This window comes from Aphelocoma coerulescens, chromosome 2, assembly GCF_041296385.1.
Source record: "Aphelocoma coerulescens isolate FSJ_1873_10779 chromosome 2, UR_Acoe_1.0, whole genome shotgun sequence".
Classification (NCBI taxonomy): Eukaryota; Metazoa; Chordata; class Aves; order Passeriformes; family Corvidae; genus Aphelocoma; species Aphelocoma coerulescens.
In genome coordinates this window covers 124,224,528-124,240,180 of record NC_091015.1, presented here as the reverse complement: position 1 = coordinate 124,240,180, position 15,653 = coordinate 124,224,528, and the positions used below count along the sequence as shown (strand labels likewise).

The following is a 15,653-nucleotide window of genomic DNA, read 5'->3' as shown; positions in this document are numbered from 1 at the left end:
TACTATCATCCCAGACACCATTATAGCGCATCTTCAAGTTCTTTCTCCTCTCTTGGTACTGCCCCAGGGAACACCTGGTACACTGACGGGCAAGGTGCTCTTACACTTGGCTATCAGAGTCCAACAGACACTAACACCACCTCAATGTCCTGGATATTCACACATTCTCAGTGTTACCTACGTGAGGCCAGTTTGCAGGTATGATCGCTTCTTCTGAGAAATGTTCCAAGAACATCTTGATAGATACAGATAAATCTGTATACAGTGAAGACTTCCAAAAAAAGTGTCACCTCAAGTCAATGGAACAGAAACTGGACCAGACAGAAGCATGTAGATACTATGCCATGACTTGATGTCCATACTGGAGTTAGCTTTGTCCAGAGCAAGAATAATGCACACAGTAGTGTGACCATGTACCACTGCTAGCAGATGCAGGTGTAGTTCAGCACTTTCCCAGGAAGAGGTCCTTACATGGGTCTGCATGCCAAAACTCTCGAGTGTCAAAATGAGGCAAATCAGTATGGAACTGATCAGTACTGATAGGAAATCAGCGTGTGACAGCGTGCCATAAGCCTTCTTTTCAAAGGTACAAGAGCAGCAACAGCTGGGCACACATGCCCAAGCACTTCCAACAGCAAAAGGGAAACAGAAATCTGTAAAATCTGCCATCAGAAAGCCAAGCATAAAAGGCAGCTCTACACCATAGGCTCTTTTGTCTAAAGCCTCATGAACAGGAACTGGTTTGTGGGACATTACGCTCAGAGCAAAGTGTAAGCATTATACAAGAGCAATAATGAAACTCCCTCAGAAACCAAAGAGAAGCACAAGACACACTCAGCGGTGAAACACTCAAAATCTCTTTCCCAACAAGGACACCATGGAAGGTGGTGAAGCTAGCAAGTTTCCAGACCAAAATGGCAGCCCAGCCTCTGAAAGGTGAGGACCAAGGTCTGACCTGTAACACAGACCTTATGAAAATCCACTGCAACTGCAAACCTCCTTAGTCCCCAAATCCAAATCCAAAGTACCCCAAATTCACTGCTACCTGAGAGAAATCAGAACCAAGAGCCAGACAGGGCTCAAAAACGCCCTTTTCTCCATGCTCCTTGCAGAGCTCAAGAAATGCAGCATTGTGACTAATTTGATTCATGAGAACATCCTGAAATGCAGGCTGTTACAAGCCAAACACGAGATTGCTCTTTGCAATCTAAACCCAGGAATATATCTAGAATTCATTAAAAAACAAATCATATGTAAATCCAGCACATAATAATTTTAAGAGAATTACATATGAGTAGAGTGATTAATAAGTAGATAAACAGTAGAGAAAGTCTTCTAATTCTAGCTCAGATCTTCAAGCAGAACTGGACATTATCAACTTCCCTCTCACTTTATTCTTAGTGGCTACAAAACAAATATGCACAAGATCAGAGTAATGTGAAGAACCCACTGGTTTTAAATAAATTGAGTAGGAAACTGAAAACTATCTTGTAGGTTTTCATTCCGTGAAGACTGTTTTGCAGTAGATAAAAGGCAATAGCTAAGGAAGACCCCATTACAATATATGATATACAGTATATACATGGTTATATATTACAAGCACTTCCTGAGAGTAGGATGATGGCTTATCCTCTGTTACTTCAGCATGGAATCAGTAAGTTTGTATCAATTGGAAGAGTGCTGCATAGCGTGTCTAAAAGCTTCTTCAGTATTTAAAGGTATTACAGGTTCTTTGTATGAATTTTAGGTACTATGCATCCATAAAAGCAATTGAAAGATTGCAAAGTGAAAGAATAAATTTCCAACAGCAATTTTACAAATAAAATCACTGTTAAGGTTTATTCACCTCTGCTACAGTAACAAATCAAACCTGCAATGTGTATATATGGCAGTAGCCAACACCTGAAACTTTAAGAGAAAACAATGCAAAAATCTACTATTCCATCATACAAACGTCCATTTATCTCACACTGTGCATAGAGAAAACATTTTGCTGGTATCTGTAATGCTACTCTCATTCTCTGAAGTACAGGATCTAATTACCATCAACTTAATTAAAACTAATTTCTTTTTATCGATTACTTAACTTTCTGATGTTGCTTTAACCCTACTGCCTTAGGGAATGTTTTCAAAGAGTCACATCAGTGTTATGACTTTTTATATTAATTAAGCTATTCTGACTAATTTGCCCTTTTAAAATTATTTTCAATGCTATATATCTGGTAAGTGACAAATGGTAGAGTTTAAACAATTAGGGAAGTTCAAACATTTGTGGCTTTGCTCTTTTTTTTCCCTTCTTTCCCCTTCACCTTTCCCTTCGCCAGCTCCCTCCACCCCTAGGGAAGTGCAGAGACCACAAAAGACCTGTATAGAAGAATTTCCAAAAAGTGTGTGTTTTTCATATCTTAGTGGTTAGTGAGCTGCTTTGTGCCCATTGCTCAATTTTCCTGAACAAACACATATAAGACCTCAATCTAATAATCCTTTTCAGTCCTTAAAGCCTCTAAATACAACATAACCTTGTGTGAATGATAAACATCTATTAATTTTACTGGATTTAAACCCAGCCTGCATGAAAAACTAAAGTGTTTAGAGGGGATGTGGACAGGCTTTGCTTAACTTAAGCCTAAACCAAGAACTGAGCAATAAGCTCATATATAATAGATATACTCATATATAGTAGAAATACTAGATCTCCATTAACCTAACTTGGAGAGCAGTGGTGAGAAAAATTACAACATCATCTCATTATCCTGAAACTTTAGAAAAGTCACAACTCAAAATGGAGAAGAGGTAATGATAATTTTTTTTTAATTCTGGTTTTTTAGTTTTTCATTTTTCTGGCTGTAAGCTGAATTAATTTGGCAATGTTGGAAAATAATTTTCACATTATCATGCTTTCAGCTAATAGCTGACTTTGAATAATCAGCTGTTTTTGCAAGCTTTAATACTTATCATGGAACCTAAATCATCCAAATCATAAGTTTTTTTAATAAAAATAACCGTACCCTACTTTTATACCCTGTAGTAGCAAATGCAGCTTGAAAAAAAATTATTTAACAGATCTTAAAGAAAAACTGAACAAGCATACCTAGATTCCTACCTATCTGCAGCACTTCTTTCAAATTTTTTTTTAAATTTATTTTTAACCTCACATAAAATTTTCAACACAAATGCTTGCATAGGAAAAGCAGGGGTGTGATAATATAAAGAATTCTGCTTACTTGAAATGCACTTAAAACCCCTTTAAACTCACAACAAATAGGACTGCACCCTTGGTAAAAACACAGCAAAACCCGCAGCAAAACACCACTAAACACAGCACTAAAAATCCTCGGAAGACTCTTTAAATTCTGCTGACATCCCATTCACATAGGAATGACAGAGATGCTAAAGGGAAGCCAATTGATGATCAGTCAATACAAGCTTACCTGTTTAAGTGCTTTCTTTGTGTGCTGCTGGAAGGAAGATACTAGCTTGCTTTGCACTGGTGCATTAGTAAGGCTTGAATCACGGTTGGAAGACATTTCCTCAGATGTCTGCTTTGGGCAAACTTTACAAAAAGAAACAAAAAATCAGAATACTGTTATAGGGGTTAGCTTCCCTGTTTCTTAGAGAGTCATAAGGGTGGAAAAATAAACCAATACAAGCAAATTCCTCAAACCCAAAAGCTTGCTGTAAAAAATTCAGCTGATCATGAGGTACACATGAGCTGAAAATCCAGCCATATTCTAAGTAAATGCATTGCTTCAAAAGTATCTGTACCTCATCATACCCTTCCTATGCAGTTCAGGAGGCCTTGCATATTTTGCCTTTCAGATCCTGAAAGGTAACTGGAATAGTTTAACAACAGATTTCACATAGAAGCTAGATAAAAACTATCTTCCTCACCAACACATTTTAATGGATTATAAGGTATCTAAATGAGCATTTATACAAGAGACACTGATGACCCCTGAATCTAGAAAGATTCATATATATGTAACTTCATAGCAGATTGTAATGCCTTCTTAGAAGCCAGACTCACTTATTTTACAAGTACTTCTTGGTAAAGCAAAGAACACACACTTTCCTGTTTAATAGGTAGACTGGAATATCCTGCAAAGACGAATTCTGGTTTCTCAGGTAATACAAAAAATGCTGCTATACTTGTCAGCCTTCTAAATAATACATGCTTTCATGAACAAATACTACAGCACTTGCATTAAACAGCCTCTTGAATAAATGTTGTGTGAGACGCAAAAAAGTCTCCTGGTTAAATGATTAATTTTTGTTTTTTATTATGATTAATTTTTGTTTTTTAAGAAACAGCTTTATTAAACAGATATGAAGCTGTGAGAATAACTGGAGGATCCTATTAGTCTTGATGGTCAGAAAACTCAACTAAAAGGGCTGTAGAAACTTTTCCACTCTTAATGCCTTGCATTACTATTACTCTCACTAGTATCTTAAGGCTGCCCAGCAAAACCAGCATTAGCATGGATCCAGAAATGGAGCAGCTTTTCTTCCATTCTCCTCTGCTGAGTCAGTTCAAGTCTGCCTTCCAGCAGTGCTCAAAGCTGGTTTGCATGTTGCCATACCTTCTTTATAATGTTTTGCAGCAGTAAATGGTTTTCCAAGATTTGCCATACTTGGCACACAACCAGAATAGTCTGAAGACACTCAAAACAGCTGCACAGACATGTGCCAGAAATAATGCAGCCCAGTGTTCACCTATTTTCTCCTCCCATCCTTCAGTGGGATGAGCAGACACCTGAAGTAGCTTTCTAAGTCCCCTGCCTTAGCAAAATTTCATAGAAGAAACATTGCAATGTTTTTTGATTTGTGTTTGTAAGAAAAAAAGACACAGACAATTTAGTTATCAATAATTAATGGCCATCATAAGATGCATGTGATATTATACTTTTTTTTCACACTGAAATAAAAAATATTTAATACTTACTTCAGTAACAGAGAATAAACTCTATGGCACTGCTGTTATGCCAAGATAATTGTCAGATTAAAATCCTTCATTACCAGGTAAGAGAAATGCTGTTTTGTCACAAGATTTATAACTGATTTTTGTCTTTTTTTTTTCCTTACACTTGAAGGATTTGTCAAAATATACAAAGAAGTTGCAACACAAAACAAGTTCTGAGTTTACAGAATCACCTGGTTTGGATCAATCTTTTCCACATGATGAGCAATGCTTACTATCAAATAAGACAATGTAAAGGAGCAGCAAACAATGGCTGGTTTATATAATCCAAATACTTAAGCTCCTGAGACAAAGAGCATCTACACTGAAATAAAAGCCTGACATTTCAAATTGCCAGATTTTGTCTTCTCCTTCAAAGAAACTTGTTTTTAACTGTGTTCTGGAAAATTTTGAGAGTCAAAAAATTGAAGAAAAAAAATCCAGAAATAGTATGTGCACACAAACCCTGAAGTTAACGAGTAGAGAATAGAACACATTTAAAAATCCCTGAAGAATGGAAACTGTTAAACTTAAGTTTCGCTGCCAAAAGAGGATAGATACAACAGGACCTGTCATGATAAACCTACTCCTGTTCCCCAGAATGACTGCAACTCCTATTACACTCTTGTTCAAATGGGAAATTCTGATTTTCATTACGGTGATACAGGATATTATCCAAGAGTCTCCCCTATTTATTTTGGTTATAAAGTTCGTCCTGAAGAGGTTTGACAACACTACCTGATGATGCTCAACACTACAACCATTAATGTCAAAGTCATGATAAAGAAGGAATAAAAATAAGCATAGCTCTGTATTAATTTTGTACTTTCATTCATTTCTCTTTTAACAATAAACCTGGAGTTGTGACAGGATTTATAAGAGGCCATACTTCTTTTTTCTATCATTACTTCAATTTTGCATAAAAACATTATCAGTGTATTGGTTTATTTTGCTTCTGTTCCTTTGAATCTTTTACAACAAAGTTAAACCAAGGAACAGTGACTGTTGTAGTGGCTGAAACAACTGGAACTGAAACCCACTGAAACAATAAAATAGCTTTCCATCATTGTAATCTCTCCTACAGATACCTCACTTCAGGAATACCTCACTTCAGGCTGGTTCTTTAGCACAACCTGAACCTAGTTTGTTCAGAGTTTTGAAAAAAATCCCAACTTTTTCCTGTAGTCCATGATTAAGGACATAGATACATGAGGTTGAAATCTGCTGCTTAAAATATTTAAAATGACACTTTGATTAGAGAAAGTCAACCTAATTTATTTAGAACAAATGATACTTACTTCCTAAAACTTACTTTGTACATTATATCTTTCTTCATATACCTTGTAGCTTAAAATAGCAGGATAGTAGGAAACTATTTTAAACATTACTTTTTTTATGTTTTAATTACATTTCCATTTCCATTTAAAACCAGCTTGATACAAAACATGGCTCTGAATCTAACCGTCTAGTAAATAAGACATGTCATTGCCTATTTTTCAAAAGTAGAAGATACAAGCATTAAAAATCTAAATACATTGTGTTAAATTATACAGTTGATTAATAACTTATACAGTCTACTCACTTTATTAACAAAAAGTAATACTAAAATTGACATACAGGCTTTATTTAGAAGATAATCAAGATATTGTTTAAAAACAATATGAATTGTCTTTTCTGTAGGAAATTAAATACAAATATGAGACAATAAATAAATTTAATCTTCAAAAAATGTTCTGCTACTTAGTAATTTAAATCAATCTGTGCCAAAATAGGACTATGTTAAAATGCCTGTGACCACATAAAATTGTCATTATTTTTTCTTAATTTCTATGGATAAAGTCCAACTGCTTTTCTCTGAATGGGTCAGACTTAAGGAAAGGGAAAAATATGACACAAAGATTATATATCATGTGAAGTCAACATTGAAGATCCTAGTGAAAAAAACAATGCCTTAAGTACAGAGCAGGCATTTCTGCTACAGAAACCAAAGATCGAAGGAAAAGAAAAACAAATTCAAAGTGTTCTTTGTACATATACACAGCTTTGGAAAGCTGCAACTACTTTTTCCTTAAGCGCTGAAGATCCATGAATATTATCAGATCCATGTTCACTTGGAAAGCTATATCAGAAAAGAATGCTAAAAATAAACTGGATGCTGGGGAGGAAAAAAAAAGCCTGAGAGAATGTGACAGATAAAGGGAAAATATTTGGGTAGCGAATAAAGAGGATTCACCATTATTGCTACAGTAGAAAAAGGAAAGAAGAGCAGTTTTAAGCCTACAGGAGGCATTTCCATTTAGTGGAGAATAATTAGGCTCCATTCTTTAAATCAGCTTCCTCAAGGGCCAGGACCGAGTGAAGGAATAAAGAAAAAGCAACTATTAAGCTGTAAACTGTTAGGTTATGAGCTGGAAGAGCAGCTGGGTTTCTGAAGATAAGACCTCCTTAGTGAGTGTTCAGAGACTGTTAATATGAATGACAGAATTAGAATTACTTAGCAAAAAGAGTATGTTAAAAATGTTTTTGCCAAACTCCATTTAAAATAACTTCCTCTCTTCCATTTTTCCACAATTAGTTTTGTTAATTATTACAGAAGTCTATAATTTATAAAAATCAGCAGTGCTGTCTTTGAATTTCAAATTTTACAGGCTATCTCTGCTGGTTTTTTTTACCTTTTACCTTCGCCACTCAAGAAATGACACCTATGTAAAATATATTAGAAGACATGTTTCTTCAAAGAAACAATTTTTTGAGAAATACAACTAAAAGTTATTCTGTCTCCTTGCCACTGAAAGTTATTAGGAGTAACTGTAAACAGATGTATGAAACAGGAGGGACAGAGAAATTCCTGTCCAGTAAAGGGCTTATTTTCCCAAAATCAACAGCACAACTAATTTTGATTTCAGTCAGATCATACTGATTTAAAATTAAACCAGCAAAATCAACAGCTGTTCACTTCCCTCTTTGTTAAAGTAACCACAGCAGATGAGGATTGTTTACTAAAGACCACATTACAAAACACAAATTAATATTGTTACCATATGTTAAAGACTAGAGTCTACCTCAAGCATAAAATGTATGCACACACTCTGGAGATACGAAACTTCAGAGAGAACTCCCTTAGGAAAACATACACACACAACCTCTCTCTAAAATATCCATAAAATTCAGTATTTTCTTTGGGTGACACAGATCTATACTTGTATTGACAGAAATGGTTGCACTTTGCCAACACAGATGTATCGAGTAATTCACCTCCGTCACTCTTTGATCTCCAGAGCCCGACTTGCCAAAACTGAACAATTCAGAACTCGGCTGTTGCCATCAGCTCTTGAAAATGAAAACCAGTTTGGGAGTTAGTTAATTGTATGAGTTTGCCAAAGCAAGCAAAAACAGATGTATACATCAAGGGTACTACAGTGACTGCAATATTCTTTCTGAAAACCAATACTAGTACTGTGAATTAATAAATGGTATTGAATAGTATTTTTTGGAAAAAGACATCAAATACCAAATCAGCTTCGTAACTTGCACTGAATCCCATTATATTCACAGCATGCTTTTGAGCCCAAACATTTCACAAAGCTTAGAAAACTGTGAATCCTTATTCCAAAGCAAGTCAACATTTTCCACTAAAAATATACTGCCTGTCATCACTAAGCCACCAATTTCTTAGACCTCATTAACTACTGTACAGAAAAAAAAAAAAAAAAACCAGATGAGAAACATCCTCAAGCTCCACACTATCTTCTCTTATTCTTATGACTCCCTTCAAGTGGTAGTGGAACAAAAGAAGTTAAGCTCAATCCTGGGTACCAGATTTTTATTTTATAGTTGCAGGGAGATGGAAGAAAAAACCACAAAAAAATCTAAAGCAAAGTGAAAATCTATCTCTTGCTGATGCATCACCCAAAACTCTTATGTTCAAGCTGCTACTCCATTGCTGCTCTTCTGCTTTTAGAAGAGTCTATCTCACATCCAGATGTTGCCACATGTCACAAACATTTTCAGTAGAATCATCCAATATTATTCCCAAGAGACAAGATGCTAATAGTAACAGGTTTCACTGAATTGCCAGTAATACCATTCCTGAAAAAGAACTGAATATCCAAATGTGGACTCAGGTTTCAGACAGTGGAGAATGTACATTCCTTGCTACAGTCATCCTAGGGTTTCCTAGTCCAAAAAGCACAAGGTGTGCAAAAACACAGTAGCTGCAAAGCAAAATTTTAGGATTCAGCATGAACCTGATCCTCTGCTGTCCATCATTTTGTCAACCTCCTCTAGGAAAACTGCCTAAGGAATTAACTGCCATTTCATGTTCATAGTTGAGAAACATACATTTCTAGGAAGTGCTGAAAAGTGTCTCAAGAGAAGACATACGTTTGCTCATATTTGGGCACACATCAGCAGCCCTGTTTGGGCTGAGGTGGGGAGGGAAGTCACGCTGTAGCAGGAGCTGCTGCCTCCTCCACACTGACATCATTGTGCATTCCATTGGCTCGCACGAAGACAATTTTTAATCAACTGCGCTCCGTGGCTGATGGATTAGCCCTGGCTTCAGAAACCCTAGGGACAAATGCTTTTTGAGAACTGAACCTCCTATTGATGGGCAAAAGGATATTATAGTCATCATTTTCCCAGGCAACAGTAATTGGGATTTTAATTCTTTTACCCACAGCATCTTTACATGCTACCCCTGTATTTGAGGGAAATGGAATTTTAGAGATATGAGACTGCTACAGAGCTTCTATTAGAAATCTCATTCCAAACAAAATCAACTGTAGCGTAAAGAGTTTCTTTAACATATCGCTTTGGAGAAGGTGGGGAAAGAAAAATTCTCCACAGCATCTGCAAAATCCTGAGCTGTGACCATTCTACTTGTCCACTTAGCAATACTGATGTGATATAACAGCTTTTGCCAAGTCATCTGTTTATAATGGTTAGGAATTTTTATATTATTATGCTAATAAAATTGTTCAGTAGCCCACATTTATACTGTGAAAAATGTACCTGCTGAGGAATGATGTGATTCTTCTCTGTCTGAGTGTCAGCTGGTACATTTATTCCGAAAGACTATGGTCAAAAAACCCACAAATGGGCTGAGGCTGTTGCTTGCAGTTTCATCCTTTTGCTTCCAGCTACATTTAAAGAGGCATTTTTTAAACTCTTGCTAAACAATTTCTGATCACTCTGTCAGAACTGGGGCTTCTGGACTCTATCACAGTGGAAAAGAGCAAATAAAAATGCAAACTATCGGGCAACTAAGAATTCAATGTGCAAGCAATGCCCATCCTCCTATGTATCACATATGCTAAAACACAAGTCAGAGAATTTCATAAAGTGTTTTTTACACTGAATTAAATGTTACCTTTTTGTCACAGAATAGTTTCCCGGAAACAAAAAAAAACAGCTTTAGTGTGAAAAGTGTAATTGGTCTCTTAGACCAAGTATTTTCTATAGAAATAACTTTTCTCAAATATTTACAAACCAATCAAGTCACCACCTCACCTTTCATAAACTAATGAGACCATCCCTATTAAATCTCCCAGAACAAAGGAGGCATTTGTTCACTCAGGACTTCTTACATGTCTTTTCTAAATCCTTTCCTGTTTACCTTAATTCTTTCTTACAGCTATAATGAATGCAATACGCTGGTAATAATTTAACTAGTGCTATACTCAAAGGAAAATCTGTGCCTATATTCTTTAATCAGTGCTATCAGAATTATAGTTCAAGAACTGCATTGGACTAATTAGCAAAAGCATCTCATACATGTTCAATTTATTTTCTGTTGTGATCCTTAAATGCTTTTCAGATATACAGATTTATTGAATACATGTTTCTACTGCATAAACGTGACCTTTTTTCCTTGCTTGAAAGTCTAAAAAAAATTCATGCTGTTCAACTGCAATATTTACAAGGCAATCAAGAGAAGTCTCAAAATTATTTATTACCAATAAATTTAAGCTAGAATGATTTTATAGTTTTCAAAAAGTATTGACATTAAAAAAAATATTGAATGAAGAATGCTTAAGCCACCCTCCAGAGCAAAATGCCTACTGTGGATGGTGATTCTTATGCCTTTGCAGATTAAATAATTTGCAATTTCAATCCACTAAAAACTGGCTGTATTTCTTGGGCATGGTCCTATTTTTAAGCCAAGCCTTCTACACTGTAAATGAAATTAGAATTCTAAGCATATATAAATGACATCTTTAACAACAAAACTTGTAGTCTCAAGAAAAGCTATTATCAGACATGTTTGACAAAATTATGTTCTGTATTAGCTGACTGATATGCTATTCATGAAATATATGCTGCCTTTAATTCTTAATTGATCACATGCAGCACTGGCAACAGAGACTCACTACTGCCCTCCCATTTACTTTTTTAAAATATATCCATTGATATCCATTGCATGAAAAAAAAAAAATTAAAATGTCTTGTTTTCAAAATGTTAAATATATTGTTGTGTTTCAAGATTTGGTAAAGATGACAAATGAAGGAAAGTTCTCAGCTTTAAAACCAATCTAGGTGTAATTTAATGCTCTATTCCAAATAAAATGTTAAATTTTTGCAGCTTCTCTTTTATGCCATCACAAGTGCTATAATTATTTTTATTACTGTGAACTGTGAAAACAGTACATAGCCTGCTCCCAGTGAAAACCCAGCAATTTTCTACTTCTGGAATTATGACATCCCATTTACATTCTGTAACATCCTATTTACATCCTAACACTCCTAAATAATTGCCCATTTTTTGTCATGATTTTTGTTTATAACAAGTAACATCAACTTTTGCTTTGTATTTGTAACTGCATTTACACTGCTTTTTACTGCTCTATTCTTCCTGCAATTTGAGGAATTGTGCATCAACAAATTTTCTGAGTATCGAACAGGAATTGTCAAAGAACTACAAGCATGTAAGGTCACTTAAACATGTAGCATACACCACATAAGCATCAAACCACTGCACATGCAGAGTCTGTTAATTTGTAGACAAAATATATCAAAGAAAATGAAGAAACAGAGACATTTAATAACTCTTGACTTTTGTTTCCACAGAGCTTCAAAACTGCAGTCCTAGACAAACCCACAACAACGTCTCTTGGATAGTTCCGCTACTCCTATCTCTGAACACTTTATGATTTTTCAATGCTGCTGGAGAGCAATACTGAAATTGCAGTATCAGTCCTGTAAAGGTGCAGCCAGACAGCTAAGTAAGTTGCTCCAGCTAAAAAAGGAAACCTGTAGCAGAACAACAACAACAAGAGCTGAGCCTTTTCATGTCCTAGTTGTAAACAGGACACCGTCTCACCATACACCAAGCAAGCCAAAACTGCAGGCTACAGTCCAGCAGTGGGACAGGTTATGATGGGACAAAAGAAGTGAACTGATCAAAGAAAGGTGTATTTCAAAAGTCCTGGACAGCTGGATTTTCTTTAGAAAGCATTCACTTTATAATCATTACATGAGCTAAGTTGCAATAAGAATAATACTCCTGTTATTTGCAAGTAATTTTAGGTGACTGATGCTCTCTTTATGACCAACTATTAACTCTCAAAATGGAAAAAAAAAATTCTAAGCCTGCCATTTTTAAGTTATCTCAATGTTTCAGTTTGACATTATCTTAGAGAAAAAAAAATGCATAGAATTTGATACTTCAACATGTCTTTATGTCAGGATGGCACACAGGAGTATCTCTGGCTGAAAGAAAAAAATACAAACCTTTGTCCTCTGCACAGAACTCTACTGAGGGACCAACCCTGCATGTCCACACTGAAATCAATGAAATGTCTGAATCTGACAACTGCCAAGTCTGAAGCCTGGCAAAGGCAAATTATTCTTTAGCTCTGGGCCCTAAACAAAAAAATTGCAAGCTAAAAGATTACCTACTGAAAACACACCCAACAGCACTATTCTTTGTCTTTTAAAACCCTAAGTCAAATAAAGGCACTTAGTGTTCCTGATTCCTTCATAAGTCCAAGAAAGAAAGGGAGCCACTCAAAATAGTTCCACTGAGTACAAAATATTATTTATACCGCTTAGAAATCACACCATGAAAATCTGAAGAAAACAGTACTTTTTATTTTCCCAAAATATGCCCTCTAATATTGAGATTAAATCACCTACCACCATTTTCTTCTCCATTATTATTGTTTGTCTCAGCCATTTCAGTGCCATCTAACTCAGATTCACATCCTAAATCCAATGTTCCATCAGTAGGGCATGCTGATTCTTCTTTCTACAGTTAAAAAATAAAAATAAAAATAAAATTAACAAGAAAAAAATCAATCATGATCCGGCTGCATCTCTGAAAATAGATTACTGCAGTGTACTCTCATGCTTACACTTCAAAAAAAACCCAAGAATAAAATAGAATATGTTTGTGAGTTACTTTAGAGAGAGCCATAAAAAAAGACTTTTATGAAAAAACTTGCAAACCAAAAGCAAAAAAGCTGTTTTCTGAAGTCATAACATGCTCTTTTTAAAACCAAAAAAGTCACATAAGATGCAAGATCTTCCAGTTTTCTTCTTTTTTTTTCTTTTTTTTTGACAGAAACGGACTTGTGTGGCTGTTAAAAATCCTAGTTTTCCACTTGAGTGTCTACAACACTGCAGCAAAACACAAATCCTTTAATGTTTCTTTTCTGCCTTTGCCTGTTTCCTGAATTCAAATAGCTGAAGCAACCTGGAGCTCACAAGCATGGGAGTGATTGTGAATTCCTGGAATTGTGCCAAGAATATCTCTTGATTTAAAGAAAAACAACAGCATTTGTTCTAGTAAATTAGGAAAGACAGCTTCTGAAAACTATTAATTCAATTTCAGGTACAGGATTTTTAGTTAGCAGGAACAGACAAATCTATATACTTTTATATTTTTATACGCTAACATCAAATACATCTGTCATAAATTACAAAAGATCCTTCCCCCGGCCCAAAATTTTAGTTGACTACATTTAGACTGCCAAGCAGATAACCTCACTTTCTTTTTTCTCATCTCTGCCTCACAATCTTCCACTTCTATTGTGAAACCCTCTAAGTTTGATTACGTACGACAAGAAAAATTTTCCACCCACAGTAAACATCATGTTCATACCAAAACAGAAAAATAAAAAGGAATATAAATAGCATAAAGGCAAAATTCTATCATTGTAATTATATTCCTTCTCAAAAGCAATGATGCAACCTTTAAATTAAAAGCTGATTTATATTAGACTTGCAAATAATTTTTCACTATTCAAAAATCAAACATTAATACAATTACTTAATTAGAAAGTCAGTGATCCTCTTGAGCTCACTGCTCATAAAACAAAGGCCTTACTGTGAACAACTCGGAAAAAGCAGCATTTTAACTAAGCTACATGTTTTTTATACCATGTGACAAATTCAAGAACATGTACATGCTTTCTAGGATAAAGCATTCAATGTTTACTTTCATTATAAATCCTTTTAAAAGACATCTGAAAGCAGTTAGAAGGACTATCAGGTCATTTCCTCTCCAAAGAATCTAATCTGTTTACCTTTATATCTATTGAGACATTCATAAAATGGATTAATAGCTATATGTACAATCCATAGACAAAATTTAAACTTACTTTGAGAGCATAGAGTCCTGATTTCCCAGGGATTTTGAAGAATGTTCCATCACCTACACGAGTGTTAGTATGAAGCATTGCATTCAGGCAAGCTAATGGAGAGGTTCCACTGAAAAATAAAATTGTGCAGTCTAAGATTGAGTGCCTCTGTAAAACTATTCCCTTGGTCTATTTTTTTTAAAAACTCATGCTTGCCTGGCCTTTTTTTTTTTTTTTTTGTGCCCCCCCCCCCTTTTTTTTAATTCTCTCAACCCTGACAACATCTACATTACAATAACAGGCCAGTTTCAAACTTAATCATATGCATCTGTCCCCTAGGCTTGAGGCAAAAAGTCTGTGAATTATAATTATGCTTTTCTTCATACAGCAACCAGCTCCACATTCTGAAAGAACCAAAGTCCAAATATTTATGTGAAATTACTTCATAAATAACACCATGAAGCCTCATTTTTAAAATGTTACAGACAATGTGGCTGCTGCACATGAATGATCAAAACAGTACCAAGTTCAAGGGCAGCTGCATCCCATAGGATGAAAGGCAACAAAAGAATAATAAAGAGCCCAGAAAGAACACATTTAAAATTAAAAGTGATATATAGTAAAGCCTTCTTCTGGCTCAACATGGTCAGCATGCATTATTATACGCAAATATAAGCACACTTGTGCCTTTTATGAAGCACTATCTTTTCTAATTAGAATTGGTTTAGAGATTAAGAGACTGACCTACTCAAGGTAGTAATTGTAATACCACTGTGGAATGCATGTTAAAGGACTATTTAAAAAGAAACACAACACATTACGAAAAAAAATCAGTATTTGGACAGAGATATCTTTGAAGTATATACATGTTTACATCAGAAAAAGAAAGCAAATATTTCTAGCCTAGCTAGAGGTATACTATTCTGAAAAGTTGATCTAAAAATGGTGGGGAAGAAGGCTGTCATAAATTTTTTTATTTAATTTTAATTTAAGAATTGAAGTACAAGATCTACAGATGTACTATCACATCTTTGTCCCCATTTACTGGCTAATGTACACGATGTACTCAGGGACTGAATCTGAAACTGTGCTTCTTCCCTGGGGTCCCCAGTCTG

At 35.3% G+C, this 15,653-nt stretch overlaps 1 protein-coding gene across 2 annotated transcripts in view; it reads right to left on the bottom strand.

The window, feature by feature from the left end:
• The window catches only part of ASXL3 (ASXL transcriptional regulator 3), a 120,760-nt gene that overhangs the window by 55,143 nt on the left and 49,964 nt on the right, over positions 1-15,653 (bottom strand). Inside the window, exons 4-6 of one of the 2 annotated variants that reach the window (XM_069004681.1) lie at positions 14,560-14,668; positions 13,094-13,205; positions 3,432-3,553 (exon numbers count right to left, since the gene is read on the bottom strand). In XM_069004681.1, the coding sequence (XP_068860782.1) occupies positions 3,432-3,553; positions 13,094-13,205; positions 14,560-14,668 (343 nt within the window). Of the gene's footprint in view, positions 1-3,431; positions 3,554-13,093; positions 13,206-14,559; positions 14,669-15,653 lie in introns of those variants that run through there. The other variant, XM_069004680.1, reaches the window with a different exon arrangement.